At 49.0% G+C, this 15,967-nt stretch overlaps 1 protein-coding gene and 1 long non-coding RNA gene across 3 annotated transcripts in view; one reads left to right on the top strand and one right to left on the bottom strand.

The window, feature by feature from the left end:
* LOC140398990 (uncharacterized) overlaps positions 1–3,724 on the bottom strand; it is a 19,850-nt gene extending 16,126 nt beyond the window's left edge. The window contains exon 1 of the long non-coding RNA XR_011937607.1: positions 3,669–3,724. This is a non-coding gene — a long non-coding RNA (uncharacterized lncRNA). The remainder of the gene's footprint in view (positions 1–3,668) is intronic.
* Positions 3,725–4,736: 1,012 nt separating this feature from the next.
* On the top strand, positions 4,737–15,388 carry LOC140398991 (tubulin alpha chain-like). 2 transcript variants are annotated; one of them, XM_072488022.1, is made up of 5 exons: positions 4,737–7,051; positions 10,921–11,143; positions 11,537–11,685; positions 13,803–14,483; positions 15,003–15,388. In XM_072488022.1, the coding sequence occupies exons 1-5, from the start codon at positions 7,034–7,036 to the stop codon at positions 15,297–15,299; spliced, it is 1,368 nt and encodes a 455-aa protein (XP_072344123.1). In that variant the 5' UTR covers positions 4,737–7,033; the 3' UTR covers positions 15,300–15,388. The 2 variants fall into 2 exon arrangements, with proteins under 2 accessions (XP_072344123.1, XP_072344124.1); XM_072488023.1 differs by lacking the exon at positions 4,737–7,051 and adding an exon at positions 10,294–10,316.
* The last annotated feature ends 579 nt before the right edge of the window (positions 15,389–15,967 follow it).

Consider the following 15,967-nt stretch of genomic DNA (forward strand, 5'->3'; position numbering starts at 1 on the left):
ACTCTGTCCCAAGCAGAATGGATCTTTTGTGTTTTACTTTACCAATAACTGCAAGTGGAACAGGATTTGTAGTGACTTCAGGAACTTGAGATAGTGGAGGTGGGGGGTGGGGGGGGGGGGGGGGGGGGAGGATATGGCTTATAGTAAGGTGGCTAACTAAACAGGCACAAGCACGCCAGGGTCAGGTGACTAATAGGTAACAAAAAACATGTAGGTAGGTGTGGGGGGGGGGGTGCGGGGAGGGGGGCGGACTGGGAAGGTATATGAAATGAATTGAAATGATAAATGAAAATCGAGTATTGTCACAAGTACACTTCAAATGAAGTTACTGCGAAAAGCCCCGAGTCGCCACATTCCAGCGCCTGTTCGAGGAGGCTGGTACGGGAATTGATCCATGCTGCAGGCCTGCCTCGGTCTGCTTGAAAAGCCAGCGATTTAGCCCTGTGCTGAACCAGCCCCTATAGATACATCGAGGTACTGGGGGGACAATTACAGTACATCTGTACGCCCATCTTGTGCATTCTATCATTTTTATACATTTTGTTTTCTCCAGTACAGAGAGAGTGATCACAATCCCGGCAATACAACAATGGATCTCGGTAGGTAGGGGGGTGTTGTTGCTTGCTTCTCCCTGTCGGCCTTTGCTGCCGTTGTTGTTGTGCGTTCACCTCTGCTTCGGTCGTTCGTCATTTCTTCCTCCTGTATTTCATTACTTTCTGTTACTGTGTTTGCCGTGGTTGTCTTTTCCTGTGCTCTCCTTCCTCGTCTTCCCGCCACCCCCCTCTGGTTCCCCTTTTTGTTCTTTGCACACTCCCATCCTTCTTCCCCCCACTCCATCCGTAGAACGTGTTTAAGTTGAAGGTACCTTAGTTCGTTCCCCCTAGCTAGCTGAAATCTCTCCGTCAGTCTGGGGGGTGGCTACCACCACTGGGCTGCTGGATGTTTTTTGCGTGTGGATGGGAGTGCCGCTGTGGCGAGGGCCAGGAGAGAGGTCCCCTTGCAGGAGGCCTCCTCCACGTGCACCCACTCGGCTTCTGGCTCTTTGATCCATCCCCTTACTTATTTGGCTATCGCTGGCCAGTTGTAGAATTGTAGCCCTCCCTTGGACTTTGTTTTTTGTAAGACCTTCTTTGGGATCCTTGCATTCTTCCCCCACCCCACCATTAGGAACGCAATGATTAGTTTGTCTAGTGATTTGAAAAAGGCCTTGGGGATATAGATCGGGATAGGTCTAAGTAGGATGAGGTAACTGGACAGTATGGTCATTTTGATTGCAGTCTCCCCGCGAGGGAGAGTGGGAGTACATTCCATCTTCTCAGGTCCTTTTTGACTTCCTCTGTCAGTTTGGTCAGGTTCCATTTGTGAATCCCCTTCCAGTCATGCGCGATTTGGATCCCCAGGTAGCGGAATTTATGTTTGGCTTGTTTGAATGGCAGTCCCACTAGTGCTGCCGCTCCCCCTTGTGGGTGTACCGGGAGGAGGACTCGCTTTTGCACAAGTTGAGCATATAGCCCGAAAAGGCACTAAACTCTTTAAGGAGCGTGATGATCCCTTCCATGCTGCTTTCTGGGTCTGAAATGTAGAGGAGCAGGTCATCTGCATAGCGAGACCTCTATGAGGTACTTCCACTCGACTCTGTCGAAGGCCTTTTCTGCGTCCATGGAGACAATCACCTCTGGCGTTGTCTCCCATGATGGGGTCATTATCACGTTCAGCAGGAGTCTGAGGTTTGAGGCCAGTGCTGTCGCAAATTATTTATAGAAGTTGGTCGGGAACTCTTCCAATCGGTCCGCTTCATGGAGCTAATACTTTCCATGATCTCACACAATGCTAGTGGTGGGTCCAAGCCCCATTTCCTGTCCTCCCCCACGACTGGCATGTCCAGTCCATCGAGGAACCGTTTCATTCCTGACTCCCCTGCTGGGGGCTCTGAGGTGTACAGCCCTTGGGAGTTGGCCTCGAAGGTTTTGTTGACAATTTCTCGGTCTGTCTCTATTGTGCATCTGTTGTCCCGGATTCGTCACCAGGTATTAAGTGTTGTCCGTATAAAGCTTTTCCTTTATGGGCCGAACACGTCTGTTATTCAGGGGATGGTATATGCGACAGAGCAGGGCCACAACCCCCCCCCCCCCCCCCAACAAGGAGGACGGCTCCAGGCCGGGGGAGGGGGGGGGCGGGGGGACCACACAACAGGGGTGGGGGGAGCAAACAGGGATAGGACTGGGGGAAAGAAGGACAATAGATGGGTAAATGGGAGGGGGAGATAAGGGGGGGGGGGAAGGGGGGGGATCGGGGGTGCACAGGGAGGGAGGGAAAAACAGGGTAGAACGAGAGCAATAGGCTACAAAGGGCGACAACCAGAGGCTTAGAACATGAAAGCACTGCAAGCAACCACCCAGTATGGTCTCAGGGCGAAGGGAGACCCCGGTGTGCAGAGGCCTACACAGGTGTCAGCCGTACAGTGGGCAGCCATGCTGAGTGCCTCTGGCCCAAGGGAAACCCAGGAGTGCAGGGGCAGACCCACATGGCGGACACAACGTGGGCGTACATGTTGGGTGCCCCCTGGACAAAGGCAAGCCCTGGAGCGCAGAGACCTACTGCATGGGGAGAGCAGTGACAGCAGCCATCTTAGCTGTACCCCTAACAAAGGGAAACCCTGGAGTGCAGGTGCGCATCCAACAGGTAAGTATGGTTAATCCCACAGGAACGGGGGGACAGAAGCCCCCCACAAGGATAGTCACCTGGAAAGTAAGAGGACTCAACGGCCCAGTGAAAAGATCCAGAGTCCTCACCCACCTAACATGAAAACCGACATAGTCTTCCTCCAAGAAACGCACCTTAGAGAGCAGGACCAACTGTGGATAAGGAAGGGAAGGGTGGGACAGACCTACATTCCTGATACATGACGAGAGCCAGGGGGTGGCAATACTGATCAGTGAGATGACGATGTTTAGGATGACAAAGACGGTTACGGACCCAGGGGGATGGTACAACAGCAGCCCTGGGTGGGGCAGCTGTACCTCTAGTTAATGTGTACGCTCCCAACAGGGATGACACAAAATTCATTAAAAAGATCATGGCAGAAGAACCTGACATAGTGACGCACCGACTTATCATTCGGGGGTGGTGGGTGGGGGTGGTGGGGGGGGGGGGGGTGGTGGGTGGGGGGGGGGGGGGGTGGTGCAGGACCCAATGACTGACAGATCAAACCCAAAACAGGAAAGAACACAATCATGGCAAAGGAACCTGGTCTTCTTATGGAGCCGAAGGGGGCAGTGGACCCCTGGAGGTTCACCCACCCAGGAGAAAAGGAGTTATCCTTCTCCCCAGAACACAACGTATGTACCAGAATTAACTTCTTTTTAGTGGGAAAAACAGTTCTTCCAGGGCTCATCAAAGCGGAATATTCCGCAATTGGGGTTTCCGACCATGCTCCACATTATATGGACATGAGGTTGGCGACGGGCAGGGCCCAACGCCCTACACTGAGGTTGGACACTGCCGTACAAGCCGACAAGGCTGTCAACAAAAAAGGTATCACAGGCCATAAGATGGTGCCGGAGCGAGGCGACTCTCTGCGAGCTCCCCCCTACAGATCCACTTTTTACTTAACTTGTACTTTTTCTAATATTTTAAAATTTAATTCTTAGACTAACATTATTACTAACCTCTCTCTTTTATCATTTCTTGCAGGCTTGAACTTCCTCCGAGGCCAGTGGAGTCCTTTTGACCTCACCCGACCTGACCTCCACGACCTGGAAGTGGATCGGGTCCAAACCGGAAGTGAAGCCCCAACCTCGATTTGGAGCCGACACGGACCTCGGAGCTCCCAAACCGGTCAAACAACCAACGCCAGACCCGGATCGCGAGGCCCAGTCCACGGAGCTCCCGACCTGACCACCGATGACGAGACCCTGCCCAACTCGACCCCGAGCGACCCGACCGGCGATCCGACCCAGAGAGGCCAGCCCAAAAACCCGACCTTACACCCGGAGAAAGAAAAATCCACGTGGAGGCCCGACCGGACCTACTGCAAGACCGGACCCCAGGAGCGCCCAGGGACGGAACAGACCACGGGACTCAGCCCAACCTGCCTCAGGAAGCCTCTGCCCACGACGCAGGACCCCCGAAATGGCGGAGACCCCGCACGACGACCCGAACGTGCTGCAAGGTATTCAGATGCCCGCAGAACGCCGGGCCACATCCGGATCACAAATATGCGCCCCTAGCAAACCCCCTACCTCAACCAGCGCCCGGGACCCTGCCAGATGCGACCCCGAAACGAAACCAGCACCCTGGTCCCCGGCAGCGCCCTGGACCCCGCCAGACGCAACCACGTACGTTCCACAAGGTCAAAATTCTCCCATCGTATACCAGGATCATCCAGCCGCAGCCGCCGATGGAGGAAGCGAGGGAAACACGGTGGTCTGCAGTTTAGACTGAAGCAACGTGGTTTCAAGACCCCTCTCCCCAGCATTCTCCTGGCAAACGTCGAAGCGATCGAAAACAAGCTGCATGAACTTAACGCCAGACTTACCTCTCAGAGGGAAGTAAGAGACTGCAGTGTGCTCTGTTTTACTGCCTCACCCACTATGCCATACAACCTGAAGGCTTCTCAATTCAATGGGTGGACCGCACAGCATCATCAGGCAAAGTAAAGGGTGAAGGGGTTTGCCTCCTCATCAACACCTCCTGGTGCTTGGATGTGGTGAACCTGGCGACCTACTGCTCCCCGGTACTGGAATACCTGACCGTGAAGTGCCGCCCTTACTATCTTCCACCTGAGTTCACTTCAGCCATTATCACAGCGGTCTATATCCCACCCCAGGCAGAAGTAAGGAAGGTGCTGGACGAACTGTACACAGTTGTAAGCAATTACGAAACAGAACACCCGGAAGCCTTGTTCATCGTGACCGGAGACTTCAACAAGGCCAAGCTCAAGAGTGTACTGCCAAACTTCCACCAGCACATCTCCTGTCCCACTAGGGGCGACAACACTCTTGACCACTGCTACTCAACAGTCAAGGACGCCTACCATTCCATCCCCCGACTGCACTTTGGGAAATCAGACCATAAGACGGTGCTCCTTCTCCTGGCATACAAGCGGGAGAATCCAGCTAAGAAGGTCATGCAGTGCTGGTCCGACGAAACAGAAGAGCTCTTACATGACTGCTTAGAGACAGTGGACTGGTCCATATTTAAGAACTCAGCAACCATCTTAAATGAGAATGCCACCACCGTCACAGACTTCATCAGCAAATGTGTGGACGACTGCATGCCAAAGAAAGTAATAGGTACGTTCCCCAACCGGAAACCATGGCTCAATCACGAGATTGACTCCCTACTGAAGGAAAGATCCATGGTGTTCAAGTCAGACGACCCTGACCTATACAAGAAATCCAGGTACGACTTCCGCAAAGCCATCCGAGATGCCAAGAGAGAATATCAAATCAAGCTCGAGTCACATACAAACTATCGGCGGTTGTGGCAAGCACTAGATAACATAACGGGCTACAAAGCAAAGCCGAGCACTATCTCCGGTAGCAGCGCATGCTCAATGCATGCTATGCTCGGTTTTATCAGGTACCCAACAGTCCGCTGTCGAGTGCCCCAGCAGCCGGTAACTCACCCATACCCACCATCACAATTTCCGAAGTCAGATCCGCCTTCCTGAAAGTGAACCCTCGGAAGGCGACGGGCCCGGATGGGATCCCTGGTCGTGCACTCAGAGCCTGCGTGGACCAGCTGGCAGAGGTGTTCGCGGACATCTTTAACCTGTCCCTTCTCCACTCCGAGGTCCCCACCTGCTTCAAGAAGACTACCATCATACCGGTGCCAAAGAAGAACCAGGCAACATGCCTCATTGACTACCACCCGGTGGCCCTGACTTCAGTCATAATGAAGTGCTTTGAAAGGTTGACCATGAAGCGCATCAACTCCATACTCCCAGAACGCCTTGATCCACTGCAATTCGCAAACCGTTGCAACCCATCCACAGCAGGCGCCATTTCCCTGGTGCTACACTCATCCCTAGAGCATCTTGACACCAAGGACTCCTACATCAGACTCCTATTTATTGACTACAGCTCCGCCTTCAACAGCATAATCCCAGCCAAGCTCATATCAAAGGTCCAAAACCTAGGACTTGGCTCCCCACTCTGCAACTGGATCCTCGATTTTCTGACCAACAGACCACAATCTATAAATATGAACAACAACACCTCCGTCACAATAGTCCTCAATACCGGGGCCCCGCAAGTCTGCATACTTAGCCCCCTACTCTACTCCCTGTACACAGACGACTGGGTGGCAAAATTTGATTCCAAGTCCATCTACAAGTTTGCTGACGATACGAACATAGTGGGCTGGATCTGGAATAACGACGAGTCAGAAGACAGGAGAGAGATAGAGAACATAGTGGAGTGGTGCAGCAACAACAATCTCTCACTCAATGCCAGCAAAACTAAAGAGACTGGTCATTGACTTCAGGAAGCAAAGTACTGTACACACTCCTGTCAGCATCAACGGGGCCGAGGTGGAGATGGTTAGAAAATTCCTAGGGGTGCACATCTCCAAAAAACTGTCCTGGTCCACCCACGTCGACGCTACCACCAAGAAAGCTCAACAGGAAACTAAGGCAATTCGGCATGTCCACATTCACCCTTACCAACTTTTACAGATGCACTGTAGAAAGCATCCTATCTGGCTGCATCACAGCATGGCATGGTAACTGCTCGGCCCAGGACCGCAAGAAACTTCAGAGAGAAACTTCAGAACATCGACCAGTCCATCACACGAACCTGCCTCTCATCCATTTACTCCATCTACACCTCCCACTGCCTGGGGAAAGCGGGCAGCATAATCAAAGACCCCTCCCACCCGGCTTACTCACTCTTCCAACTTCTTCCATTGGGGAGGAGATACAGAAGTCTGAGAACACGCACGAACAGACTCAAAAACAGCTTCTTCTGCGCTGTTATCATACTCCTAAATTGCCCTCTTACGGACTGACCTCATTAACACTACACCCTGTATGTTTCATCCGATGCAGGTGCTTATGTAGTTACATTGTATACCTTGTGTTGCCCTATTATGTATTTTCTTTAATTACCTTTTCTTCCCATGTACTTATTGATCTGTTGAGCTGCTCGCAGAAAAATACTTTTAGAGTGGTACATAGAACATAGAACATTACAGCGCAGTACAGGACCTTCGGCCCTCGATGTTGCGCCGACCTGTGAAACCACTCTAAAGCCCATCTACACTATTCCGTTATCGTCCATATGTCTATCCAATGACTATTTGCATGCCCTTAGTGTTGGCGAGTCCACTACTCTTGCAGGCAGGGCATTCCACGCCCTTACTACTCTCTGAGTAAAGAATCTACCTCTGACATCTGCCTTAAATCTATCTCCCCTCAATTTAAAGCTATGTCCCCTCGTGCTAGACATCACCATCCGAGGAAAAAGGCTCTCACTTTCCACCCTATCCAATCCTCTGATCATCTTGTATGCCTCAATTAAGTCACCTCTCAACCTTCTTCTCTCTAACGAAAACAGCCTCAAGTCCCTCAGCCTTTCCTCATAAGATCATCCCTCCATACCAGGCAACATTGTGGTAAATCTCCTCTGCACCCTTTCCAATGCTTCCACATCCTTCCTATAATGCGGCGTCCAGAATTGCACGCAATACTCCAAATGCGGCCGCACCAGAGTTTTGTACAGCTGCAACATGACCTCAAGGCTCCGAAACTCAATCCCTCTACCAATAAAAGCTAACACACCGTACGCCTTCTTAACAACCCTCTCAACCTGAGTGTCAACTTTCAGGGATCTATGTACATGGACACCGAGATCTCTCTGCTCATCCACATTGCCAAGAATCTTACCATTAGCCCAGTACTCTGTCTTCCTGTTATTCCTTCCAAACTGAATCACCTCGCACCTTTCTGCATTAAACTCCATTTGCCACCTCTCAGCCCAGCGCTGCAGCTTATCTATGTCCCTCTGTAACTTGTAATATCCTTCCGCACTGTCCACAACTCCACGTGACAATTAACAAATCCAATCCAATCCAGTATACGGAAAACAACCAAAACGGAGAGGTCTCACCCTCTACGTTTTGGGAAGCGCTAAAGGCCGTATTTAGAGGGGAAATAGTCACTTTCAAATCGCAAAAAGATAGGGAGGAAAGGATTGGATCTTGAGTCGCCTTGTGTGGTCACCTGTCTGCTCGCTCGCTGCTCTGACCCTTTCCTTCACTGATACTCCTGATATCTCGCCGTCCCCCGGTCTATTGTTGCCAGGAATGTTCTTCTCCAGTGTCCTTTGTATTCGGGTGGGTTTTGGTGGGTTTTGTAGGCCGAAATTTCCAATAAATTGACTATGTTGGGTCCGATTAGGAGGAGAGCCACCTGATGTGCGTCCGCTCAGCACATCGCCGCCACCGGAAGTCTACAAGACATTAGTAAGGCCACACTTGGAAAACAGTGTACAGTTGAGGTCACCATATTACAGGACGGAAATTATTTAACTAGAAAGCGTGCAGAACAGATTTGCTGTGATGCTACCGGGACTTGATGGCTTGAGTTATAAGGAGAAGCTGGATAGACTGGGACATTTTTTCCGGGAGCACAGGAGGCTTAGCGTGATCTTATAGAGGTCTATGACATAATGAGGGTCATAGATAAGGTACATAGTCAATATATTTTCTCAAAGGTAGGGGAATCTAAAAATAGAGGGCACAGATTTAGGGTGAGAGGGGGCGGAGATACAAAAGGCTCCAGAAAGGGCAACTCGTTCACACTGAGAGTGGTGAGTGTTGGGAATGAGCTGCCAGAGGCAGTAGCAGATGCGGTGCAATTCTGTCTTTGAAAACACATTTAGACAGTTATATGGGTAACATGGGTGGAGAGGGACATGGGCCAAATAGGTACAATTGGATTTGTTTACTGGTTAAAACTGAGCGGCGAACAACTTGGGCCGACGGACTTTTTTCATGCTGTCACATCCATGACTCTGTGACTATTGGCCAAGTGCGGGAAAATGGGACCAGAATGCATAGGTGGGCCGAAAGGTCTTTTTTGTGCGATAGATGTCTATGATTCTCTGATTTTATTCTGATGTAATTGATTGTGTCTGAAGGACAGGCTCTGATATATTCTGAGTCAAAGGATTTTGCCTGATGGAAGGTGTCAGATATATTCTGATTGAATGGATGGTGTATTTTTGATGGAGGCGGATAAGTTCTGATTTAATGGATGTTGTCTCTTCGATGGGTCTAATAGATTGTGATTCAATGGATGGTACCTCACATATGGGGGGCACGGTAGCACAGTGCTTATTAGCACTGTTGATTCATCGCTCCAGGTCCCAGATTCGATTCCCGTAGTGGGTCACTGTCTGTGAGGAGTCTGCACGTTCTCTGCATGAATTTCGTCCGGGTGCTCTGGCTTCCTCCCACAGTCCAAAGATGTACAGCTTAGGTTGATGGGCAATGCTAAATTGCCCTTAGTGTCCAAAAATTTTAGGTGGGGATACTGGGTTTCGTGGATAGGGTGGAAGTGTTTGATTAAGTAGGGTACTCTTGCCAAGGGCCGGTGCATACTCGATTGATCGAACGGTCACCTCTCCACTGTAAATTATATGATTCCATGATATGGCTCTGATGGATTCTGATATATTTGATGACACCTGAAAGGTGGTGTCTTGTGGATTCTGCTAAAATGGATGCTGCCTGATTGATGGGGTCTGAGAATGTCTGGATTAATGGATTGCGTCTGTTGGATGGGCTCTAATATTTACTGGTCTACCGGATGGTGTCTGATGAATACACTTCGATAGATATTGATTTATTGATTTTAATAATGGAATTCACATGTCAGCGAGTCAAATAGATAATAATCCGATTGATCTGGTCTGGTCTGATATATCGGGTCTGACAGGCGACGCCTCTTCGAGGGAACTGGTTTTAACTGATCGGGACTAATTGTCGAGGCTCTGGTGGATGGGGTATAATTATCTGGACTCAAAGCGACGTTTTGGCGATTGACAGAAGAGACCTATCTCGCTTTTGTGCAAAGCTCCTCTCATGATCGACTGTGACTACGACATGGTTTCTTCTTGTATTGATTCCAACCAATCAGCGGCGTGAACCGGCGTTCCATTTTATGTTAACGTTTCCCCGAGCAACCGCGTCGCATTGTTCTCGATGACCAATCGGAACTCGTGTTTGCTTCATAGAATTCGGTATAAATAGCGCGAGCGGGAAGACTCGCAACACATTGAGAGGAGCTGTGAACATAACAGGAAATCATGGTAGGTCAGATTGAGTCAAGAGCGAATGGGATGTGTACCGCAGTATCACATGTTCACTCGGAGAGAGGATCTATAGGGAGAGTAGAGGATCTGTGAAACATTGCAGGATCCAATATGGAGTCAGAATGGTCTAGAAACACAGGGACAGCCGCAATTCCTAAGGAAGGAGAGAGATCCGCAAAATCGACGGATGGGCGGCATTGCAAAGGGAACAAGAAGATATCAGGGAGAACATGAATTTACTGGGAACGGAAGGTTCACACGGAGCGGGAATCTCACTAGGACTGAGGTCCACAGTTAAACGGGAGTTGCTCAGGGTGTACATGAGTCGCGGTCATTGTAACAGGGATGGTTGTGTATATTCTTGCGGTGCTGCAGAGACACGGGGAAGTCGCAGAGTGGGCTGACAGTGATACAGATTTGCAGGAATCTGCATGGCAGAGGACAGGGATACAATGGAGTGTCGATTGGGTGTTGGCGGAATCGGGGATGTACAGGAACTGAATGTTTGCTGCCCCTCAGCCTGTTCTCCATCCATCATATTGAATCTGTAAAGTGTTTGTCTCAATCATGTGGAAGTAACCACCTTTTTTCCTCTCATTAGCGTGAGTGTCTTTCACTCCACATTGGTCAGGCGGGTGTGCAGATCGGTAACGCTTGCTGGGAGCTGTATTGTCTGGAGCATGGCATCCAACCCGATGGGCAGATGCCCAGTGACAAGACCATCGGAGGTGGTGACGATTCCTTCAATACCTTCTTCAGTGAGACAGGGGCGGGGAAACACATTCCCCGGGCCGTGTTCGTAGATCTGGAGCCCACTGTGATTGGTAAGAGGAGAAATTTACATAGAATTTACATAGAATGTACAGTGCAGAAGGAGGCCATTCGGCCCATCGAGTCTGCACAGGCTCTTGGAAAGAGCACCCTACCCAAGGTCAAGACCTCCACCCAATCCCCATAACCCAGTAACCCCACCCAACACTAAGGGCAATTTTGGACACTAAGGGCAATTTATCATGGCCAATCCACCTAACCTGCACATCTTGGGAATCGAACCTGGGACCCTGGAGCTGTGAAGCAATTGTGCTATCCACAATGCTACCGTGCTGCCCCTGAAGAAATTGATGATGGGTTGGTCAGCCAGAGTTTCACTAAACGCATTGCAATATTTCCTTCAGCCTCTGTGTTCCTGGTCTCAAGTGTCCGTTCCCTGTCCCCAGATGAGGTCCGAACCGGAACCTACCGACAGCTCTTTCACCCCGAGCAGCTCATCACCGGTAAGGAGGATGCGGCGAATAACTACGCCCGGGGCCATTGCTCGGTGGGCAAGGAGATTGTGGATCTGGTCCTGGATCGTGTCCGAAAGGTGGTAGGTTGACTCACTTTGATGTTCTGCATTCCTGCCTCGTGTTCCTGCTCACATTCCCTGAGAAAGACGGTGCCAGTGATTCCACCACCATCAGCGTGATCAGTTTTGAGCGCGAAGTTTTCCTCCTATGCTGCCCAGCAAAATTATACGGGTTGTTTCAGGCCAATCACAGTCCCGCAAAGGGGCCAAAACCATGGGGGCAACAGTTCGATGAATTGCCGATGCTCTGATTCCTGTTTTTTCTGGAACCCTCCTTACTTTTACCCAGTCAGTTAATTTCCAAGCATCAATATACCTGTCGGACCCACGAATATACCTCAAGCCCATATTCCTTCAAACCTATGAATGCAATTTGTGGAAAAACAGTGTATGTATCCATCCTATTTTAAAATTAGGTTAAAAGATCAAAGCGCATTTCAGCGCATTCTGAATTTCTGGCCCTGGGTGACCCTCCCCCTCATCCCACTGTGAAACATTGACTGATTTGAATGAATATTCATAAAGTTCACTTGTTTGCAATAACACCAATCATAACTACCAGCAGGTTAATTTAAGTAACCAAATGACGAAGAACATTTTAGAACATAGAACATAGAAAAACACAGCACAGAACAGGCCCTTCAGCCCACGATGTTGTGCCGAACCTTTGTCCTAGATTAATCATAGATTAACATTGAATTTACAGTGCAGAAGGAGGCCATTCGGCCCTTTGAGTCTGCACCGGCTCTTGGAAAGAGCACCCTACCCAAACTCAACACTTCCACCCAGCACCAAGGGAAATTTGGACATTATGGGCAATTTATCATTGGCCAATTCACCTAACCCGCACATCTTTGGACTGTGGGAGGAAACCAGAGCACCCGGAGGAAACCCACGCAGACACGGGGAGGACGTGCAGACTCCGCACAGACAGTGACCCAAGCCGCAATCGAACCTGGGACCCTGGAACCGTGAAGCAATTGTGCTATCCACAATGCTACCGTGATTTTGAATGATGAATTCAGAAAGTATATCTACCATTATAAAGGAAACAAGTATGAAAGATTGAAAGTAAAGTGACAATTTAGTGTAATTAACAGTAATGATCCTTCAGGAGAAGAAGCTTAACTTTAACAATTCAATGGAATTCTCACCACGCTTCTCAGACAAAGACCCGAAGTGACGGTGCTGAGCAGGTAGATAACATGTGAAACCATCAGCTCTCCACAGGTTCCTGTAGATATCTCTCTGTCTCCACCTCCCTTTACCTAAATCGTTCACTCAACATATCTCTCCATCAAAATCCTCCTTTAATTATACACGAGAACGTAGAAAGCCCAGTAAAGCCAACTGTTAGAAAATGGCCAATTGCTTTATAACTTGTTGACAATGAGTTCAAAGTTAGCCCGTTGGATTTCAGATCATACCGCACGTTATATCTCCTTTAAGCAATGCTGCAAAACTCCTCGCAGATTGCTAAACCTGTCCCAAACTGCGAAACAGCAGGGGGGCGTGGTTCCTTCCATTCTTATCATACTCAGAGATCCATAACCGGCTTAAATGTGCTAAACACAATGTGTCACGTTTTCTACTCGTCAGGGAATCTCCTGCAATGAGAACAAAGTTCCAAGAGGTGTCTCTTTAAAAACATGGTTGCAATTAATGATTCCTTCACTTTCACTCGTTCTTAATCGCACGTTTGGCAGTCAAAATTTATTTCTGGATATTCAACTCGGGTTCTTTTTAATATTACGACAACAGACATATTAACAAACGCGAGCATTTAATAGCATTACTGCAATATATATATATACATATGCAATACAATCTAGACAACATTTCCTCCAATCATGACAATAGTGAGATTACTTCTGATGAATTTGTAACTACCAATATTACCACAACGTCTCTTCCATCGATTCTCTCCCAGCTGTTTCACCATGGCACAACTCTGTCGCCTCCGCAATGTCCATTAATCATTCCCCCAAGCTCCTACAGCTCAATCTCAGCAGCTCCCAGTGCGCCATCACGGGAGGGACTCTGGGGACATTACGTCATGTTAGATTCCTCTGTCCTTTTCAGGAGAGATTCCATTCTCTGTTTCCTCTTTAATATGTTTTCTGTGTTTTTACCCACAGGCTGATCTCTGCACAGGGTTACAGGGTTTCCTCATCTTCCACAGTTTTGGAGGTGGCACGGGCTCGGGTTTTACTTCCCTCCTGATGGAGAGACTCTCCGTCGACTACGGGAAGAAAGCCAAGCTGGAGTTTTCCGTTTACCCTGCTCCCCAGATTTCCACCGCGGTGGTTGAGCCGTACAACTCTGTGCTGGTGACCCACTGCACCCTGGAGCACTCTGACTGTGCCTTCATGGTGGACAATGAGGCCATTTATGATGTCTGTCGGCGGAACCTTGACATTGAGAGACCAACTTACACCAACCTCAACCGTCTCATTGGACAGGTAGTATCGTCCATCACGGCCTCACTCCGGTTCGACGGTGCCCTCAATGTGGACCTGACTGAGTTTCAGACCAACCTGGTTCCCTATCCCCGCATTCACTTCCCTCTAGCAACCTTCGCCCCTCTCATTTCGGCCGAGAAAGCTTACCACGAGCAACTCTCGGTGTCGGAGCTCACCAATTCATGTTTTGAACCAGCCAACCAGATGGTGAAGTGTGACCCCCGCCAGGGCAAGTACATGGCGTGTTGCATGCTGTACCGAGGAGACGTGGTGCCGAAGGATGTCAACGCCGCCATTGCCACCATCAAGACTAAGCGCTCGATCGCGTTTGTTGATTGGTGTCCCACTGGGTTCAAGGTAAGTGTTTGTGACCAATCCACGCGGTACAGGGAATCATAGAATGTGAAACTCCGATAAATCATATCAACAGTGTTCACTTCATTTCGTTTCAAAGGTGTCTTTCTACAGAGGCAGAAAACCGGAACAGACTGTCCCATTCCTGCAACAATTGAAACTCTCAAAGTGGGGCTGGATTTCCAATTCCCTGACCGTTGAATTCAAACCAAAATGCTCGAGCAGGAGTCCTTCCTTGAGCAGGGAAAAAGCTTGCTGACACTCAAGACCTTTCTGCAATTACACTTATAAAATAGTTCATTTGCTTTTGAATGTAAACTAATTTGCATATCAATACTCCATTTATACTGGAGCCTTGATGTAGGGGAATCACCCAGGGAATGGCCAGACCTCGCTGTTTAAATAGTGAAAAAGCATTAACACTAAATGAAACATTCAGAAAAGTGATGGGAGGTTGTGCAACCTGATGTTGAACTGCATGGTAAGCAATTGAATTCGAACATGTTTTCTTCTCTCCAATAGGTTGGCATCAACTACCAACCCCCGACGGTGGTGCCAGGGGGTGATCTGGCAAAGGTGCAACGGGCCCTGTGTATGCTGAGTAACACCACCGCAATTTCCTTGGCTTGGACCCGCCTGAACCTCAAATTTGATAAGATGTACGCCAAGCGGGCCTTTGTCCACTGGTATGTGGGGGAGGGGCTGGAGGAAGGGGAGTTCCAGGATGCACGAGAGGACATGGCTTCACTTGAGAAGGATTATGAAGAAGTGGGCGTCGATTCTTCCTCACTGGACAGAAAGGGCGAAGAGGAAGAATAAGATTCATTAATTTACAAATTATAATGGTTTAACTTTAATTCACATTGGTATTATAACGTTTATTTAAGACAATAAAGTTTTAAAAATTATTTTGGAATGCTCTCATTTATTGTCTCCGCAAATGGCAAGGGTAGCAAATCGGGATCTAAAAGGAAATATTTGAAGGTACTTGAGTGTCAATTGACACAGAAAGTAAGTCAAGCCCAACAAGCTCCACAGCGCACAGGCCGGGAGTCACAAAGCAATTCAATTATCAAAATACTGTCCCCAGAAATAGATGGATCGAAAAGATAATAGGTTTAGTTGATTTGTGTGTGATTTAGTGGCCGCTCATTGTTTACGAGCAAGAATGTGATTGGGTTTTGAAAGACCTGGTTATTCGTGATTTGTTAATGCTTGATTAGTGAGATTGTATTCGCATCTGGAACTTGCAGGAAAGTTTAACGTTTACAATCGTTTGCAATTACTTTGTTGTTTCGTTACCGCACTAATCAAATGATGGCAAAATGTGGACCCAATATGTTTACTGAACGCTGGGAGGCTGACCTATCACATAACTTTCTTTCAGCATGACTTCTGGTGGCGGCCCTGGAGGAGTAGGTCGCGCATTCGGCAGCTCCCGCCTGGAGCCGACTCTCGGACCTTTTATCACGTGTTTTCACGGACTT

This window comes from Scyliorhinus torazame, chromosome 22, assembly GCF_047496885.1.
Source record: "Scyliorhinus torazame isolate Kashiwa2021f chromosome 22, sScyTor2.1, whole genome shotgun sequence".
Lineage (NCBI taxonomy): Eukaryota > Metazoa > Chordata > Chondrichthyes > Carcharhiniformes > Scyliorhinidae > Scyliorhinus > Scyliorhinus torazame.

Bases quoted from the DNA above. Each gene is read 5' to 3' on its own strand.
- LOC140398991 (XM_072488022.1), top strand. The intron at 11,144-11,536 runs GTAAGAGGAGAA...CCCTGTCCCCAG, and splicing joins TCTGGAGCCCACTGTGATTG to ATGAGGTCCGAACCGGAACC. The intron at 11,686-13,802 runs GTAGGTTGACTC...TTTTACCCACAG, and splicing joins TGGATCGTGTCCGAAAGGTG to GCTGATCTCTGCACAGGGTT.